The sequence below is a fragment of the Cetorhinus maximus genome, chromosome 2 (assembly GCF_964194155.1).
Source record: "Cetorhinus maximus chromosome 2, sCetMax3.hap1.1, whole genome shotgun sequence".
NCBI classification, from domain to species: domain Eukaryota; kingdom Metazoa; phylum Chordata; class Chondrichthyes; order Lamniformes; family Cetorhinidae; genus Cetorhinus; species Cetorhinus maximus.
Genome location: NC_135880.1, coordinates 48,600,227 through 48,616,667, shown reverse-complemented (window position 1 = coordinate 48,616,667; position 16,441 = coordinate 48,600,227). Strand labels below are relative to the sequence as shown.

General features: G+C 41.6%; 1 protein-coding gene across 10 annotated transcripts in view; it reads right to left on the bottom strand.

Annotated features, from left to right (window-relative positions):
• Positions 1-16,441, bottom strand: part of LOC144694155 (single-stranded DNA-binding protein 2) — a 587,421-nt gene that overhangs the window by 51,206 nt on the left and 519,774 nt on the right. For all 10 annotated transcript variants that reach the window (XM_078564501.1, XM_078564508.1, XM_078564524.1 and 7 more), the window contains one exon: positions 14,608-14,706. In XM_078564501.1, coding sequence (XP_078420627.1) covers positions 14,608-14,706 — 99 coding nt within the window. The remainder of the gene's footprint in view (positions 1-14,607; positions 14,707-16,441) is intronic.

Here is a 16,441-nt window from a genome sequence, read left to right as displayed (position 1 = left end):
AGCTGAGTGGCCCTTGTGGAACCCAAGCTGTGAATCAGTGAGCAGGCTCCTGCTAAGCAAGTGCCGCTTGATAGCACTGTTGATGACCCCTTTCATTATTTTACTGATGTTCGAGAGTAGAGTGATGGTGCGATAATTGGTCGGGTTGGATTTATCCTGCTTTTTGTGGACAGGACATACCTGGGCAATTTTCCACATAGCAGGGTAGATGCCAGTGTTGTAGCTGTACTGGAACAGCTTGGTTAGGGGGCAGGGCAAGTTCTGGAACACAAGTCTTCAGTACTATTGCCGAAATATTGTCAGGGCCCATAGCCTTTGCAGTATCCAGTGCCTTCAGCCGTTCCTTGATATCACGTGGAGTGAATGTAATTGGCTGAAGACTGGCATCTGTGATATAGGGCACCACGGGAGGAGGCCGAGATGGATCATCCACTCGGCACTTCCGGCTGAAGATTGTAGTAAATGCTTCAGCCTTATCTTTTGCTCTGATGTGCTGGGCTCCCCCATCATTGAGGATGGGGATATTTGTGGCTCCGGGCTGCATATTGCAGGTGGGCGGCGGGGTGGCTCACCGCCACCCCCCCCACCCCCCAACCGCCCCCAGAAGCAAAGACTGCATGGAGCTAACCTGTTCCACATCGGCCTGCCCCGCGGCCATAACATGCTGCAGGCAGGCTAAACAAGGGCTGAATGGGATTATAGCCCCTCACTGGGGAGGAAGTCCCGCCCTCTGGTGCTGCCAGCCAATTATCAGTGGCAGCAGCTGGGAGTGCACGAGGAGGAGGAAGGCCCATGGATCCCAGAGACAGGTAAGTTCAGGATCTTAGGCAGGAAGAGTTTGGACAGGTCAGGGAGAGGGGAGGTGGGGCAGGTTCAAGGCTGTGGGTGGGTAAGAAGAAAGGAGGAGTTCTATCTTACGGGCACCAGCCTCCGATATGCAAAGGGCAGCCCCTGAAGGTAGGGTCCCTCACTTTCATTCCCACCCTTTGAAGAGATTATTTAAAAAATCAGGCTGTCCACTATCTCCCAACTGCCTAGGCTAAATCTTTTAGGACTTGGGCATTAATTGACCCTTGATTATCTATTTAAATATGACAGGCAGGCTGTGATTGTGGCACCTGCCCATCCCAATGTATTATGAGGGTGAGCTCAGGGGTGGGTGGGAAGGTGGTGGGGTGGGCACCCACCCTATTTTATGTGCCTCCCCCACCGAAAAAGCACTGACGGGGGCACATAAAATGCAGCCCCCTGTCTGTCTAAGAATGTTAAACATTTCAATGAAATCACTTCTTATTCTTATAAACTTCAGAGAATATGGGCCCATTTTACTCGATCTTTCCTCATCGGACAATCCTCTCATCCCAAGGATCAATCTAGTGAACCTTTGTTGCAACATATCAAAGGCAAGTCTCCCCTTCCTTAGACAAGGTGCCAAAACTGTACACAGTACTCCAGGTGTGGTCTCATCAAAGACCTATAGGATTACAACAAGGCCTCCCTACTCTTATACACCAACCCTCTAACAATAAAGATTAACATATCATTTGCCTTCCTAATGCTTTGATATTTCAATATCTAGATGACAACTTTCTGTGATGCATATACAAGAACACCCAAACCATTCTAAATACCAACATTTACTAGCCCCTCACCTTTTAAAAATATTCTGGTTTTCTATTCTATATAGTGGATAATTTATAAAAATGGGTAATTTCACATTTTCACACATCATACTCCATCTACCACATTCTCGCCCAATCACTTAACTGGTCTATATCCCGTTGCAGCCTTTCACAGCTTACATAGGAACATAGGAAAATAAGAGTGGGAGTAGGCCATTTGGCCCCTCAAGTCTGCTCCGCCATTTAACTAGATCATAGCTGATCTTCTAACTCAACACCATCTTCCCGCACCATCCTCGTATCCTTTGATGTCATTGGTATCTGGAAATCCATCAACCTCTGCTTTGAACATATTTAATGACAGAGCATCCACAGCCCTCTGGGGTAGAGACCAATCATCAAATTTCCTACCTACTTTTGTACTCTCAAGTATTTCCACAATCCAGTCATTAGGGTAACTGATAACTTATTTTCATATTCATATCCTGTTTTTTAAACATTGAGGTAACAATATTTGTTGTCAACTGCTTCCAGCATTTATAAAGATTCTCTTTTCCTTGAAGATCCCATGATTTATCCCATCCGGCTTGTGCACCTTATAGACTTTTAATCTTAGAGTTTTTTTAAAGATCAAATTGTTTTGGCTCCTGACCACAATGACTCAAATTGTGTTCAAACTGACTCCTGGCCACAATGGTGCTAGGTAGGAAATTCCAGGGTTTTGACCCAGCAATGAAGAAGTAAGCAATAGTTATATTTGGTCAAACCAAGATTTAAAGGGCATCTTGGAGGGAAAGCTGATCCCACAACATTGCTATTCTTGTTCTGCTTGATGGTTGTAAGATTAAAGATATTTTGATGAGTTGCTGCTGTGCATCATACAGGCTGCATATACTGCAGTCACAGTGCACTCATGAGTACAAAACCAATGGCAGCGAGGTGCACCCTCTTGGATGGTGTTAAGCTTTTTAAGTGCTATTGCTGCTAAAACCATCTGAGCCAGTGCGTGATATTCCAACATGCTTCTGTAGATGGTGGATAGTGATTGAGGTTTGAAGAGATGACATAGTGATCACCGAATACCCAACCTTAGTCCTGCTCTTGTAGTCTCAATGCTGTTAAACATCTGGTCAATGATGAACCTGAAGATGATGGTAGAGGCACTAGTGATAATGGGGCTGTAGAGGGTCAGTTGGCTGGGCCCTCTCTTGTTTGGAATGGTGATCAATCATTTGCCAATTAGTCATCTAAATCTGGATGTTGGTCCAAGTCTTGTTATATAGAAGCACAGAAAATAGGAGCAGGAGTACGTCATTCGGCCCTTCGAGACTGCTCCACCAATCAATATGATCATTACAGTATCTTTACAATGCAGAAGGAGGCCATTCGGCCCATCAAGTCTGAACTGGCTTGCTGAAAGAGCATTCCATCTAGTCCCACTCCCCTGCCTTATCCCCATAACCTTGCACATCCTCTCTTTTCAGGTAGCAATCCAATTCCCTTTTGATTACTTTGATCAAACTGCCTCCACCACCCTTCCAGGAAGTTTGTTCCAGACTCCAGCCACCCTCTGGGTGAAAAAGATTTTCTCACATCACATTTACTCCTTTTGCCATGTATTTTGAATCTGTGCCCTCTAGTTCTTGGTGTTCTCTTGAGTGGGAACAGTTTCTCACTATTTAACCTGTTCATACCCCTCAGGATCTTGAATACCTCTATCAAGTCTCCTCTCAGCCTTCTTTTCTCCAAGGAAAACAGTCCCAACCTCTCCAATCTATCCTCATAGCTACAGTTCTTCAACCCAGCAATCATTCTTGTGAATCTCCTCTGTACTCTCTCCAATGCCTTCACATCCTTCCTCAAGTATGGTGCCCAGAACTGGACGCAGTACTCCAGATGAGGCCTAATTAATGTCTTATACAAGTTCAACATGACCTCCTTACTCTTATATTCAATGCCCCAATTAATAAAGCCTAAGATACTTTATGCTTTATTAACTGCTCTCTCAATATGTCCTGCCATCTTCAATGGCCTATGTACATATACACTGAGGTCCCTCTGTTCCTGCACCTTCTTTAGAGGCTCTCCATTTATTTTATACCATATCTTCCCTGACAAAACGAATCACCTCACACTTCTCTGCATTAAACTTAATCTGCCACTTGTCTGCCCAATCCACCAACATGCCTATGTCCTTTTGAAGTTCAAGACTATCCCCATCACAGTTGACAACATTTCCAATCTTCGTATCATTTGCAAATTTTGAAATCATGCCCTGCACACCACAGTCTAGGTCATTAATATATATCAGGAAGAGCAAGGGTTCCAACACTGACCCCTGAGGAAGTCCACTACAAACTTTCCCCTAATCTGAAAAACAACCATTTATCACTGCTCTCTGTTTCCTGTCACTCAGCCAATTTTTTTATCCAAGTGCCTCCTTTCCCTTTTCTTCCATGACCTAGAATTTTGCTCACAAGTCTGTTGTGGGACACTGTATCAAATGTCTTTTGAAAATCCATATACACATCAACAGCGTTTCCTTTATTAACATTCTCCTCAAAAAACTCCAGCAAGTTAGTTAAACATGATTTTCCCTTGATGAATCCATGCTGGCTTTTATTAATTATCCTGCACTTGCCTAAGTGATTATTGATTTTATCCCATACTATAGTTCCTAGAAGTTTCCCGATCACAGAGGTCAAACTGACTGGCCTGCAGAGTACCTCCCGTGTGTCTAGCTGGGAGGTTATCACTAGGGCCTCAGCAATTTCCATTCTCACTTCCCTCATTACCCTTGGATGCATCTCATCTGGTCCTGGTACCTTATCTATTTTAAGTAAAGATAGCCTTTCCAACACCTCCTTCCTCTCAATTGTAAGTTCTTCTCATGGACCAGTTATCTCCTCTCTCACCTCGGCCTGGGTAGCAAGTTCTTCCCTTTGTAAAGACAGATGCAAAGTGCTCGTTCAACATCTCCGCTATTTCTCCCTACTCCACATGCAAGACCCCTTTATTATCTGTATTTGGCCTCTTTCTTTTACCACCTGTTTATTATTTACATGCTTATAGAAGACCTTGGGATTCCCTTTTATGTTAGTTGCCAGCCTCTTTCCACGCTCTCTCCTTGCTTTTTATATTAGTTTCTTCACTTCCCCTCTGGTCTTTCTTATTCAGCCTGATTCTCCATTGTATTTTTTACATCTGTCACTTCTTCTATTTCATCTTCACCTCTATATCTCTCATCATCCAGGGCATTCTGGATGTATTTGTCCTACCTTTACCCTCCAAGGGAATATATCTGCAATATTCTTTCTTTGATGTGGCCCATTGTTCAGCCACTGTCTTTTCTGCCAACATTTGATTCAAACTCACTCAACTCAGATGCATTCTCATCCCATCGAAGCAGGCTTTCCCCCAGTTAATTATCCTTGCTTTGGATTGTTCTCTGTCCTTATCCATGATTATCCTAAACCTTATGATACAATGGTCACAGTCCCCTAGAGGCTCTCCCACTGATATTTGATCCACTTGGGTCAGCTCATTCCCTAGAACCAGGTCCAAAAGTGCATGGCCTCTCGTTGGACTGGAAACATACTGCTGTGGAAAATTAGCTTGAACATATTCCAGGAACTCTTGCTCCCTTGTCCTTTTGTACTATTCCTATACCAGTCTATATTTGGATAATTGAAAACCCCCATTGTGATTACACTATAACTCTTGCACCTCTCTATAATTTCTTTGCAAATTTGTTTCTCCACGTCTCTTCCACTAATTGGTGGTCTATATACTACACCAATCAGTGTTATGGCACCTTTCCCATTACTTACCTCTAGCTAGAGAGATTCTGCCCTTGACCCCTCTGGAGCAACCTCTCTGTCCAGGACTGTAGTGCCATCTTTAATGAATATTGCTAATACCCCCCTTTTCTTCCTTTCCTGTCTCTCCTAAACATCTTGTACCCCAGAATATTTAACACCCAGTCCTGCCCTTCTTTGAGCCAGGTCTCTGTTATAGCAATAATATCGTAATTCCATTCGTCAACTTGAGCCTGCAGTTCACCAGTCTTATTAGTCACACTCTGTGCATTCACATACATGCACATTAGCCCTGATTTAGGCTTTTTTACTTTCCCGCTTACTCTGACCTATCTAATGACTTACGGTTGCCCACTCTAATCCTATCAAACTCACCAAGTATTCTATCTACCTTAATGCAACTCTCTGATTTACCCTTGTTATCAGTTGATACTTCACTACTCCACTGCCAGCTTTTCTCCTCTGCACTCTGAATTTCCCCCCAGGTTCCCATCCTCCTGCCAATCTAGTTTAAACTCTCCCCAACAGCACAAGCAAACCTCCCCGCAAGGACACTAGTCCCAGTCCAGTTAAGGTGTAACCCATCCTTCTTATACAGGTCCCACCTGCCCCAGAACGATCCCAATGCCTCAGAAATCTAAAGCTCTCCCTCCTACTCCATTTCTCCAGCCACATGTTGAATTGCTCAATCTTCCTATTCTTATATTCACTAGCACATGGCACTGGGAGTAATCCTGAGATTACTGCTCTTGAGGTTCTGATTTTTAATTCCCTTCCTAACATCCTAAAATCTGCTTTCAGGACCTTATCCCTTTTCCCACCTATGTCATTGGTGCCAATGTGGATCATAGCCTCTGGCTGTTCACCCTTTGTGACATCATTGACCCTGGCACCAGTGAGACAACGTCCTTGGAGTCATGTCTGCGGCCGCAGAAATGCCTGTCTGCTTCCCTAACTATGGAATCCCCTACTGCTATAGCACTTACACTCTTCCTCCTCCCCTCCTGTGCAGCTGAGCCAACTGTGGTGCCACGGACTTGGCTCTGACTACAGTCCACTGAGGAACCATCTTACTCACCAGTCTCCAAAACGGCTGATCCTCTATCTCAAAACAGTACTCCTACTTTCTCCTCATACCCCTTGACACCTTTAGAGTCCAGAAATCTATCTGTTTCCTTCTTAAACATATTCAGTGACTTGGCCTCCACAGCCTTCTGTGATAGAGAATTCCATAGGTTTGCCACCCTCTGAGTGCAGAAGTTTCTCCTCATCTCAGTCCTAAATGGTGTACCCCAAATCCTGAGACTGTGAACCCTTGTTGTAGACCCACCAGCCAGAGGAAATATCATTCCTGCATCCAGTCTGTCCATCCCTGTCAGAATTTTGTATGTTTCAATGAGATTCTTCTAAAATCCAGTAAATCCAGGGCTAGTCGGCCCAATATCTCCTTATATGACAATCCTGCCATCCCAGGAATCAGTCTGGTGAACCTTCGCTGCACTCCCTCTATGGCAAGTGTATCCTTTCTTAGGTCAGGAGACCAACATTGCACACAATCCTCCAGGGGTGGTTTCACCAAGCCCCTGTACAGCTGCAGTAAGACATCCTTGCTCCTGTACTAAAGTCCTCTTGCAAGGAAGGCCAACATATCATTTGCCTTCTTAACTGCTTGCTCCTTTGTACATCAACATTTCCCAATCTATCACTATTTAAATAATACTCTGCCATTCTGTTTTTCCTATCGAAGTGAATAACTTCACACTTATCCATGTTACACTGCATCTGCCATGTATTTGCCCACTCACTCAACCTGTCTAAATCTCCTTGAAGCCTCTTAACACCCTCCCCATCACTCACATTCCCACCTAGTTTTGTGTCATCAGCAAACTTGGAAATATTACATTTTGTTCCCTCATCCAAATCATTGATATATATTGTGAATAGCTGGGGCCCAAGCACTGATCCCTGCAGTACCTCACTAGTCACCGCCTGCCATATTCCTACTCTCTGTTTCCTGCCTGTTAACTAATTCTCAATTCATGTCAATACATTACCCTCATCCCATGTGCTTTAATTTTACACACTAACCTCTTATGTGGGATTTTATCAAAAGCTTTCTGAAAGTCCAAATACACTACATCTACTGGTTTGCCCTTACCTATTCTGCTAGTTATGTCCTCAAAGAATTCCATTAGATTTGTCAAACATGATTTCCCTTTCATAAATCCATGTTGACTTTGTCTAATCCCAATGATATTTTCTAAGTGTCCTGTTATCGCATCCTTTATAATCGACTCTAGCATTTTCCCTACTACTGATGTTAGGCTAACTAATTTCCTTCAATTCCTCCTTCTCACTAAACCCTTAGTTCTCTAGTATTTCTGGGAAGTTATTTGTGTCTTCCTCTGTGAAGACAGAACTAAAGCAGTTGTTTAATTGCTCTGCCATTTCTTTGTTCTCTATTATAAATTTTCCCGTTTCAGACTCTGAGGGAGCTACATTTGTCTTCGCTAATCTCATAGAGTCATAGAGTTATACAGCATAGAGACAGGCCCTTCAGCCCATTGCGTCCGTGCCAGCCATCAAACACCTATCTATTCTAACCCCATTTTTCAGCACTTGGCCCACAGCCCTGTTTCTTTTTACATACTTATAGAAGCTTTTACAGTCTGCTTTTATGTTCCTTGCAAGTTTACTCTCATACTCTATTTTCCCCTCTTAATCAATCGCTTGGTCTTCCTTTGCTGAATTCTAAACTGCTCCCAGTCCTCAGGCTTGCTACTTTTTCTAGCAACTTTATATGACTGCTCTTTGGATCTAATACGATCCTTAAGTTCTTTTGTTAGTGATGGTTGGGTCACTTTTACTGATGTATTTTTGCACCAGAAAGGAATGTATAACTGTTGTAATGCATACATTCGTTCATTAAATATTAGCCATTGCCTATCCACAGTCATGCCTTTTAATGAAGTTCCTTAATCTATCTTAGCCAACTCATGCCTCACACCTTCGTAGTTTCCTTTGTTAAGATTTAGGACTCTAGTTTCAGATCGGACTACTTTACTTTCCATCCTGATGAGGAATTCTATCAATGTTCCCCTGCACAAGATTATTAAATAAACCCTTCTCATTGCACAATACCAAATCTAGGATAGCCTGTTCCCTAGTCGGTTCTTCGACATACTAGTCCAAAAAACCATCTCATACATGCTCCAGGAATGCATCTGCCACAGTATTATTGTTAATTTGGTTTGCTCAGTCTATATGTAGATTAAAGTCACCCATGATTACTGTAGCACCCTTGTTACATGCATCTCTAATTTCCTGTTTAATGACATCCCCTATCTTATCACTGCTGTTTGGAGCCCTGTCGACAACTCCAACTAATGTTTTCCACCCCTTGTTGCTTCTGAGCTCCACCCAGACTGATTCTATATCTAGATTTCTGAGCCAATATCCTCTCTCACTATCGCACTGATTTCATCCTTAACTAACAATGCCATGCCACCTCTTTTTCCTTTTGCCTGTCCATCCTAAATATTGAGTACTCTTAGATATTCAGTTCCCAGCCTTGGTCACGCTGCAGCCATGTCTCCATAATCGCATTCATATGGCACCTGTTTACATCTATTTGCACTGTTAATTCATCTACCTTATTGCAAATGTTCCGTGCACTGAGATACAGATCTTTAGACTTGTCTTTTTAACATTTTTACACATTTTTTTGTACTATGGCTCTATTTGCTGCTAGCCCTTGTTTCCTTTGCTGTCCACTTTTGCTTTCTACTTTTCAGTCTTTCATTCCTATCTTTGTTTCCCTCTCTTGTGTCTCCCCACTCAGGTTCCCATCCCCTGCCAATATAGTTTAAACCCTTCCCCACAGTACTAGCAAATACCCCCGCAAGGATATTGGTCCTGGTCCTGCTGGGGTGCAACCTGTCCAACTTGTACAGGTCCCATATTCCCCAGAATCGGTCCCAATGCCTCAGGAATCTAAATCCCTCCTTCCTACGCAATCTCTCCAGCCATGCATTCATCTGGTCTATTCTCTTATTCCTGATCTTGCTAGCAGGTGGCAGTGGGAGTAATCCTGATATCACACCTTTGAGGTCCTGCTTTTTAATTTATTTCCTATATCCCTATTTTCTGCTTTCAGGACCTTTTACCTCTTTTTACCTTTGTCATTGATTGTTGTGGGATAACATTAAGTTATTTCACATTAGAGGAGTAGTGAAAGGAACTTTAACAAAATTGTTAGTGAACAGGCCCATTTCTGAATTTATGGCAGATGTAAAATCACTGATGAAGCTACTGAGCATTGTTCGCTGAGGACTCTTCCCTGAGGCACTCCTGCAGTGAATTGTGATGACAAACACACCCTCTTCTTTTATGCAGAAATCATAATATTTATTATTTTGCTCTTCCATACTGCTTCTCAAATAATTTCTTAAAGGGCCATCTGGTCTTTAACAAACAGGAGTAAAGTTTCAACTGCCATTCTTGGCAAGGGGGGGGTTTGTGTTCCAGGAATACATAGAAATTAAGAATTCGGGTTTGTACTTTCCACTATTTTCTATGCATTCCAGATCTGTGCCAGGGGCATTAGAGACAACAATTTAGCCCACTATCTACTTTGATCACAGCTAAATAAATCTTTAGCTGTTATCTGCAATTTTGCCTTTCTACTGTCCCTTACTTTTTCTGATGTATCATGACTCACATTTCTATGTCTCCCATCTTTGCTACTTTTTATTTCCTTGTATCATTTAAAAATATAAAGGGACGAGTATTGGTTTCAAGCAAGTGTCATGGATGCCTGGGAAGCTAATACAGCAATTTTATCCATTCTGTCAATAGCTGCTGTAGCCAACCAACAGCTCTCAAAAACATGAGGATTAACACACTATCCTTTCACCTCTGGTACCTGTACTTAAATCAAGCCCCACAATAATAGGATTAAATTTTCCTCTCTGTTTGGTAAACCCATATTAATTTCTGTAGTCTTAACCTCAAGGCATGGAGGTACATCAATAAAGTACACACAATATTGTGGCAAGTGCTACCCTTCCAGAGTACATTCTGTCTTTACACCTTCTGTACTTTATGTTCTCCATTTCACCTCCAGTTTGGCAGCAAACTTGAGGATACATTATACATTATCTGGTCAGTGGGATCTCTCCTACTGCCTTACTAGTTCACCAGAAATACTAAACAAGGGGCCGGATTTTCATACCTCCGTCAGTGTTGGTATGGAGGCTGGCAGGGTTTAAAATGGCGGGCAGAACCCAATTCTAGGAATTGCGCCCCTATTCCCATCATGTAGGATTTTTAAAGGTGCGATAATGAGCCTGCACACAGCAATCCCGCCCTTGCCTACTCCATTGCAGGGGATGGGAATTTTAAACCCTCGACTATTTCCATGGAGTTGGGTGCATTTTGGTAGACGACGTGGTTCACCACACCTCAGAGGAGTCGTGAACCATGGGGAATGCCTAGTCTGGAGTCGGAAACTTTTTGAAAGCTAAGTTCAAAAGTAGTTAACAATTTCACATGTCATAAAGTAATGGTGTAGAATAAGTTGAATGTTTTTAATAGCAATTGATGATAAGTCATTGTTTAGAAAAGGGAAGTGACTATTCAATTAACCAGCATTGTGGTAGTATTCAGATGCATTAGAGTACTTTATCCAGTGGATGCAAACAACAGTATTAAAATTCAGATTTTAACATATCAGTTGTCACCTATGATTTAATCTTTTCTCTCACTGAATGTCCAGCCATCTGTTGAGCCTTTGAAATAGATGAACAGATGGCTGCCTTCTTTGACAGGCAGCCCAGTCATCTGTTGAGTCTTTGAAACAGTGGAACAAATGGCCATCTGACCATTAAGATTCTAATTTAGTCAGCTCTAGAGGCTTTGTTTATACAGCCATGTAATGTAAATCCAATTATGAATGCTCGGCTGAGCTCCAAACCCCAGTAGTGGATTCAGATCAGCAAGGGTTGTTGATACAGTTGCTAATGGGACTGTGAATTTTGTTTTGATTGACAGTTGTATGAGCATCTAAAAGGATAGCGCTTTTTTTCAAGTGGAGATTGAATAGCTGTGTGTTTGATTGACAGTTTTATGCACTCTCAAGAGGATTAAAGTTTTTGAAGCGGTTTTAAATGACTGGTTAGCTTGACGGTTTCATGAGCATCCCAAGTCTTCCCAATGTTATGAGAGGGTTCATGCATTCTTTCCATAGTGGATACTGGATGAGTGGACATGGGTGATAGGGGCGCACTGAGGTGTGGAGGGGACATTGAGGGATGGAGGGGGAATATTGTGACATAAGGAGGAATGAGGGGAATATGGTGGGGTATGGAGGTGGGTGGGGTGAGGGGCGGTGAGGGATAGGATGCCTAACACTCATGTACAGAACTGGGTCAAAATCCCAGTGAACTGAGGGAGGCCTTTTAACCTGCCCACCTTGGCATCTGTCCATCTCCATTCCTGCCTCGCACCTGCTGCAGGAAGCAGATGCCCTGCATCCAGCTTGTGAAAACAGCATGGGCGGGCGCTTTTGGGCAGGAGGCAGGATTGCAACATCAGGAAATAGCCTGACTCGCAATTCCTGTCTTGAGGAAGAAAATCTGGGCCAACAAGTAGTCTGATGGAATTACAATATTAAAATACATTTGAAATTTGCTTGAACATAAAATTACAGGGATGATGATGCTAAGCAAATGACACATTTTCAAATTAAAAGGAAACAATAGACTTTTTGGGGAAAGGGGGCAGGGGATAGGAGAGTAAATTGAAACAAAATTTGTCCACTCTCAACTTTAATATCAGATTGGCTCAATACACAATACTTTGCTAAAAACGTTCTGGGTCAAGTCACACATTGTCACACATTAAGAATTGAGCTAATAATCTAGCCCGATGTTTCAGTACAGCTGAGGTAGTGCTGCAGTGTCTGATGAGGCATTAAGCCAAGTCCTCAAATGACTGCTCAATAAGACATAAATGATCACTCAACATTATCTGAAGAACACAGAGTTCTCTTGGATGCCTAGCCAGCATTCCACCCTCAAGTAACAACACCAAAAACATATACACTGCCATTGCTTCATTTTTGCTGGGTTATTATCCAACAATTCCCTACCTAACACCACTGTGAGAGTACTGTCACCACAGGGACCTTAATGATTTAAAGGAGAAGGTCCACCATCATCTCAGGATATTTAGGGATGGCCAATAAATGAGGCTTTGCCAGCATCACCCATATTACAAGAACAAATATTTTAAAAGTTTGATCGTTCATTTTCTTTTTGCTGCTTGTAAAACTTACTACACACAAATTAATTACCATATTTACCCATGCAAAAATATTAACAACTACTGAAAATGCAATAAGGTGGAGTGTATACACACACACATGCGCACACACACACACGCGCGCGCGCGCACACACACACACACGTTAGTTCTGTTTTCTTTCTGGAGAAAGAACAATTGTCAATGAGGTTTTATGGAGGCCCAGCACTGGGCTTTTTGAATGTTGGCTTCATCTAGGACATCCAGGACCATGAACTCTACTGATTCACACTTAACTAAATCAAAAAAGGGTCCAAGTGTGGCCTGTCAGACATATCAGCCTAACAAGTATTCTCTTTCTCACAGACCAAACATAGTTAATTTCTAGAAGATTGCAGTTACAGCAGTATATTAAAGAATCCCTCAGGGATTACTGCTTCATCTTCTCCCTTCCCCACAGTTATTTCCAATGGGACACATTAGTTAAAAGTAGTGCCAAAATTTATTTAATTTTAACTATGAAAGTTCTATGATCCTTTATGTAATAGTCCAACTGCTTCCACATGCTCACCAGATCGTACTAGTAAAATATTCAATTAACAACATTTTAACACTTTCAATTCCATATATTAAATAAATATATTTCACTGTTTATGATAATCAGAAACTGGTTACCAAAGGTGTGATTTTCAAAATTAATGCAGTATTGGCGTAGAACAGTACAAAAAAAAACACTCACATACAAGTCCTGCCATATTGAAATTACAACTTGTATTGGGTCATTCTATCAAAATTCAGAACATTCAGACCCCAAGCCTCATTGTAGAAGGGGATTACTTATATAGTCGGGTAACCAAAAGGAGACAATTTCAAGAGAAAGTTGTTTTTCTTAACCATCTGTCACTCTAAACAAAATACGGAAAATTGATGACTACTAATAACCAAAGAGTAATTCTGCAGGTATTTGCAGGTTTCAAAAGAAACTTCTAGATGAGAACATAAGAAATAGGAGCACGAGTAGGCCATTTGGCCCCTCAAGCCTGCCCTGCCATTCAATAAGATCATGGCTGATCTGCCCCAGGCTTCAACTACTCTTTCGTGTCAGCTCCTCACAACCCTCAACTCCCCGATATTTCAAAAATCTATTTACCTCCTCTTTAAATACTTTCAGTGATCTAGCCTCCACAACTCTCTGGAGTAGAGAATTCCAGACATTCAGTACCCTCTGAGAGAAGAAATTCCTTCGCATCTCAGTTTTAAATGAGTGTCCCCTTATTCTGTAACTATGTCCCTAGTTCAAGATTCCCCACTAGTAGAAACATCTTCTCAACATCTACCCTGTCAAGCCCCTCAGAATCTTGTATGTTTCAATAAAATCACCCTTCATTCTTCTAAACTCTAATGAATAAAGGCCTAACCTGTTTAGCCATTCTTGATAAGTCAACTCCTTCATCCCAGGAATCAGCCTAGTGAATCTCTTTTGATCTGTCTCCAATGCCAGTTTATCCTTTCTTAAATACGGGGACCAAAGCTGCACACACTACTCCAGGTGCGGCCTCACCAACACCCTGTACAATGGTAACAAGACTTCCCTATTTTTAAACTCCAACTCCCTTGCAATACAGGCCACAATTCCATTTGCCTTCTCAATTATTTGTTGCACCTGCATGCTAACTTTTTGTGTTTCATGCACAAGAACACCCAGATCCCTCTGTGCTGCACTCTTTTGGGGTCTCTCTCCATTTAAATAATAGTCTGAATAGATGAATGATAGCTGCACTTACTCCCCATATGTTTTATCCAAGTAATGAATCTCATGTGCTTAGTGGTACATTGGCCATTAAAAAGCATAAAAGAATACTTACGCTGTCACTCTGAAAGGGATTCAGGAAGTTGCCACCCATCTCTCCGTCATCACGTGGAGTGCCAGGCGGATTACTCATACTTATGTTACTGGGAGAATTCTATGGGCAAACACAAGTAAATGAACATTCTTCAATCTGAATGCAAGCTTTAATCACATTACATTGTTTATGAGGCTTGTTAAAAAACTAATAATAACTTCTGCTAGACGTTCTTATAATATGTATATTAAACAGAGTTTTCACACATTTCATTCTTGGCTGTTCCTATTTGAAACCAGAACGTCTGTGTAGCTATAAAACTGTTTTCACATGACAAATTCCTTAAACAATTAAAAGTAAATTAAACTCCTAGTTAGCTGCAGGTCTCAATTTGTTTCTGAAATGCAAATAAAATGATGGCCACATTTTCTTAACAATTGGTTGTACAAATATACTTGTGCATGGTAATAACGCAATATGCGTCCTTTTCAACAATTTGCACAGTTGCTATATTCTAATCTATATCGCTTTAGTCCTCTTTTATATGTATTGGAAAAAAACAATGCAAATTTGCTACATTTGAAATGATCATTCTTATGGACATTCTTGTTTCCTTCCCTTACTCTCCGTATTACCGTGTTTTTTGAAAAGGGGGAGTTGAATGTTTCTTAATCCATGAATGTGTGTACAATTTGAATAACCAGCAGCAAACTTTTCATGGATTTAAATAGAATTATTTATTCACATTTTCACCCTGAAAATCTAACACTATGTCACTCCTTCACCCACTCAAGGAAAATACAGTTAGGGAGAGTAGTGCACTTTTACAAGTTATAAACAAAAGAATAGTTTGTATTTCACATGATTGGCTTGTCTTGGAAAACACATGGTGCAGGCCTGGTGAACAAGAGGATTTTCACTCCTTTAGTGTAGTTAGGTGAATTTAATAGTTGAAGCTGAATACCCGAGTTGTTGTAGCATTCTTTTGAAGAGATGGACTTGCTGCAAGTCACAAAGTTAGTGACTTGTTATCTTGTTACCAGGCAGTAAGTTTTCTGATGAAGAGTCATTCGGACTCGAAACGTTAACTGTGTTCCTCTCCACAGATGCTGTCAGACGTGCTGAGTTTTTCCAGCTATTTTTGTTTTTGTTTGAGTAAGTTTTCTGTATTGGTGGATTTGTAAAGGAAGAGGCTTGGAGGCCTTATGATGTTGCAATCTCCAGGTTTTAAGGTGCAAATGTTGCTGCTCTTGCTGTTGCTGATGTTGTGCAGTTCTGGAGATTTTGTGTCCTTTTGCAGCACTTAAGGATTAAAAGGGAGACCAAAATGGCTGCCTTACCATGTGGTTTATCACAATGCCCATATCCAAACATGGTGCTGTGCTTCAGTGAATTACCCACAACCTGGGCTATTGTTTGCAGACACTCACCCTGGGGGTTTGAGACAATCATTATCTTGGTTTCAGAAAGACCCTTTCAAGTAAGGAAACACCTTTTGGGTGATTTCAGGAGATAAATGGTGACACTTCTTAGTCTGAAATGTGTAATTTTGAACTTTCGAGACAATGTGGTAGTTTAAATCCACAGACCAAGTCAGATAACTCTTGGCACCTATCTTTTGCAGCATTTTAATGTCCATTTTTAAAAGAAAAGTCAATTTCAGAAGATTCCATACTGATTACAGTTCATGTTTTAAAGTTATGGATAGGGCATGCCTTTACTGGGCATGGCAATCATAATTAATCCAGAGGTCAGAATTTGTACTAGTATAGTTGTACATCATACTTACTACGACATGCCTAAATCAGAGTTGCATTACAAACTTTAAAACAGCTATCTTCTCCTATCAAAGGAT